This window comes from Chenopodium album, chromosome 4 (genome assembly GCF_948465745.1).
Source record: "Chenopodium album chromosome 4, dcCheAlbu1.1, whole genome shotgun sequence".
Classification (NCBI taxonomy): domain Eukaryota; kingdom Viridiplantae; phylum Streptophyta; class Magnoliopsida; order Caryophyllales; family Amaranthaceae; genus Chenopodium; species Chenopodium album.
In genome coordinates, this window is record NC_137837.1 from 47,842,421 (window position 1) to 47,844,135 (window position 1,715).

A 1,715-nucleotide genomic window follows, 5' to 3' on the forward strand; every position below is an offset into this window, starting at 1 on the left:
AGGCCTCTCCAAGCCCTTTCCAAGCCCTCTCTAATTAGATTGCTTCCTCCTTGCTTAGTCAATATAGCTCAACTAATTTAATTGAAACAATTCAATCAACGGATTTTTCACCAAATACCACTGAGTTTAAGATTAATTCACCGTATACCACAAAAAACTTTGTAATACACCTTGTACCACTCAGTTACTGTACATTAACACGAAATGCCTTATTCCTTAATTGCCGTTTGAGGGAATGTACCAATTCACCATATACCACTACTTTGAAAAATTATTTCACCATATACCATTATTTAAAAGTTATTTGACTACTTACCCTTTTTTTTGTAACGGTAATATTTTTTTAAAAAAATAACCCTTGCACACTTGTAACGGCTACTTTGTTTATATAAATGTAGTGTTTGAGGGAGATACTTATCAAGTCACACTTCTAAAAGCTAGAGTTAAAATGTAAACAAACTTTCATTGCTAAAAGTAATATGCAAGTTGAATTGGTAGTTGTTTGTCTTCAAAAAATTTAGGGCTACATGATTTTGCAATGGTTGTAGTACATTTTCTTGAAATGTAATAAACAAGTTTGTTGCAAAACAACTAAGTGCTTAACATTTTGTCCAAAAAAACCTGACACAAGTTTGAAATGTTTTACCCAAAAAAATATACATAATTTATGGCAGCTTCAAGGATTCTAACTGTCTGCCTTTCTCTTCCTCCCTCTTCCTTTGCCTTGCTGTGAAATGGATGCTGCATTTTCTGCTTGTTTTCCTGCTTCCTTTCTTTCCTTACAGGTTTTTGCATTGTGTCCCAACTCCTTGCAAAGACCGCACTTGTTGTTCTTGTGCCTCTTTCCCTTTCTTGCTTCAGTAGGTGCTCTCCTTCTTTTCTTAGTTGGTCTGCCTGCAGCTCTTTTGACAGTTGGTGGTGCTATTTCAGGCACATCAAATGCTTGCCAGTGACTTGGATCTGACATGGGATGGATGTGGTCTCTATAAGTCAGCTTGTAAGCAGCTCCCTTGAAGTATGGTGACACATAATCTCTGGCTTGAAGTCTTTGGCTGTATATGACCCTTAGACCATGTCTGCATGGTATTCCTGACCCTTGCCACTTCCCACAACCACAGGTCATTGTCTGAAGTGTGACAGGGAACTTCACATGCCCATCCTTGACCTCAAACTCTCCACCACCAGCTACTGTCACATGACACAATCTGGACTCCTCACTTCTTGTCTCCAAAACTCCCTTAGCAAACTCTGTTAGCTCATTAGGATCCATATCAATTGCTTTGTCAAACCTAGAACCCATCCTTTTCATGCACCAATTCCTTACAGCTGGTTTAAGTCCAAATAAAAAAAAAAAAAAAAAAAAAAAAAAAAAAAAAAAAAAAAAAACCAACACAAAGAAATCACAAACCATCAGAACATGGTGCTAACTGTTTAATCACAAAGAAATTAAGGGGTCTGATGTTACCTTCCATTAAAGTCAGGACAGGCAAATCTCTATTGTCCTTTGTACATGAGTTGAATGACTCGACAAAGTTTGTTGTGTTATGATCATAACAAACTGCTTGTCAAACATGTACCTACTCCATTGCTCTTCAGTAGCTGTAAGGTAATCAAATGCTGCTGCATCATATTTCTTGATCTTTGACATTGCCTTGTCATACACATATGCATTGTATGCATTGGCTGCAATCCAAAAGAGTTTATGAAACTCTGTC

General features: G+C 37.2%; 1 protein-coding gene across 1 annotated transcript; it reads right to left on the bottom strand.

Moving 5' to 3' along the window:
• Window positions 1-685: 685 nt before the first annotated feature.
• LOC145627895 (uncharacterized) lies at window positions 686-1,300 on the bottom strand. The gene has a single exon (XM_081680237.1). The coding sequence runs from the start codon at window positions 1,298-1,300 to the stop codon at window positions 686-688; it is 615 nt and encodes a 204-aa protein (XP_081536363.1).
• Window positions 1,301-1,715: the final 415 nt, after the last annotated feature.

What these genes read in the sequence shown, in the direction of transcription:
- LOC145627895 (XM_081680237.1), bottom strand. Translation starts at nt 1,300, where the DNA reads ATGGGTTCTAGGTTTGACAAAGCAATTGATATGGATCCTAATGAGCTA.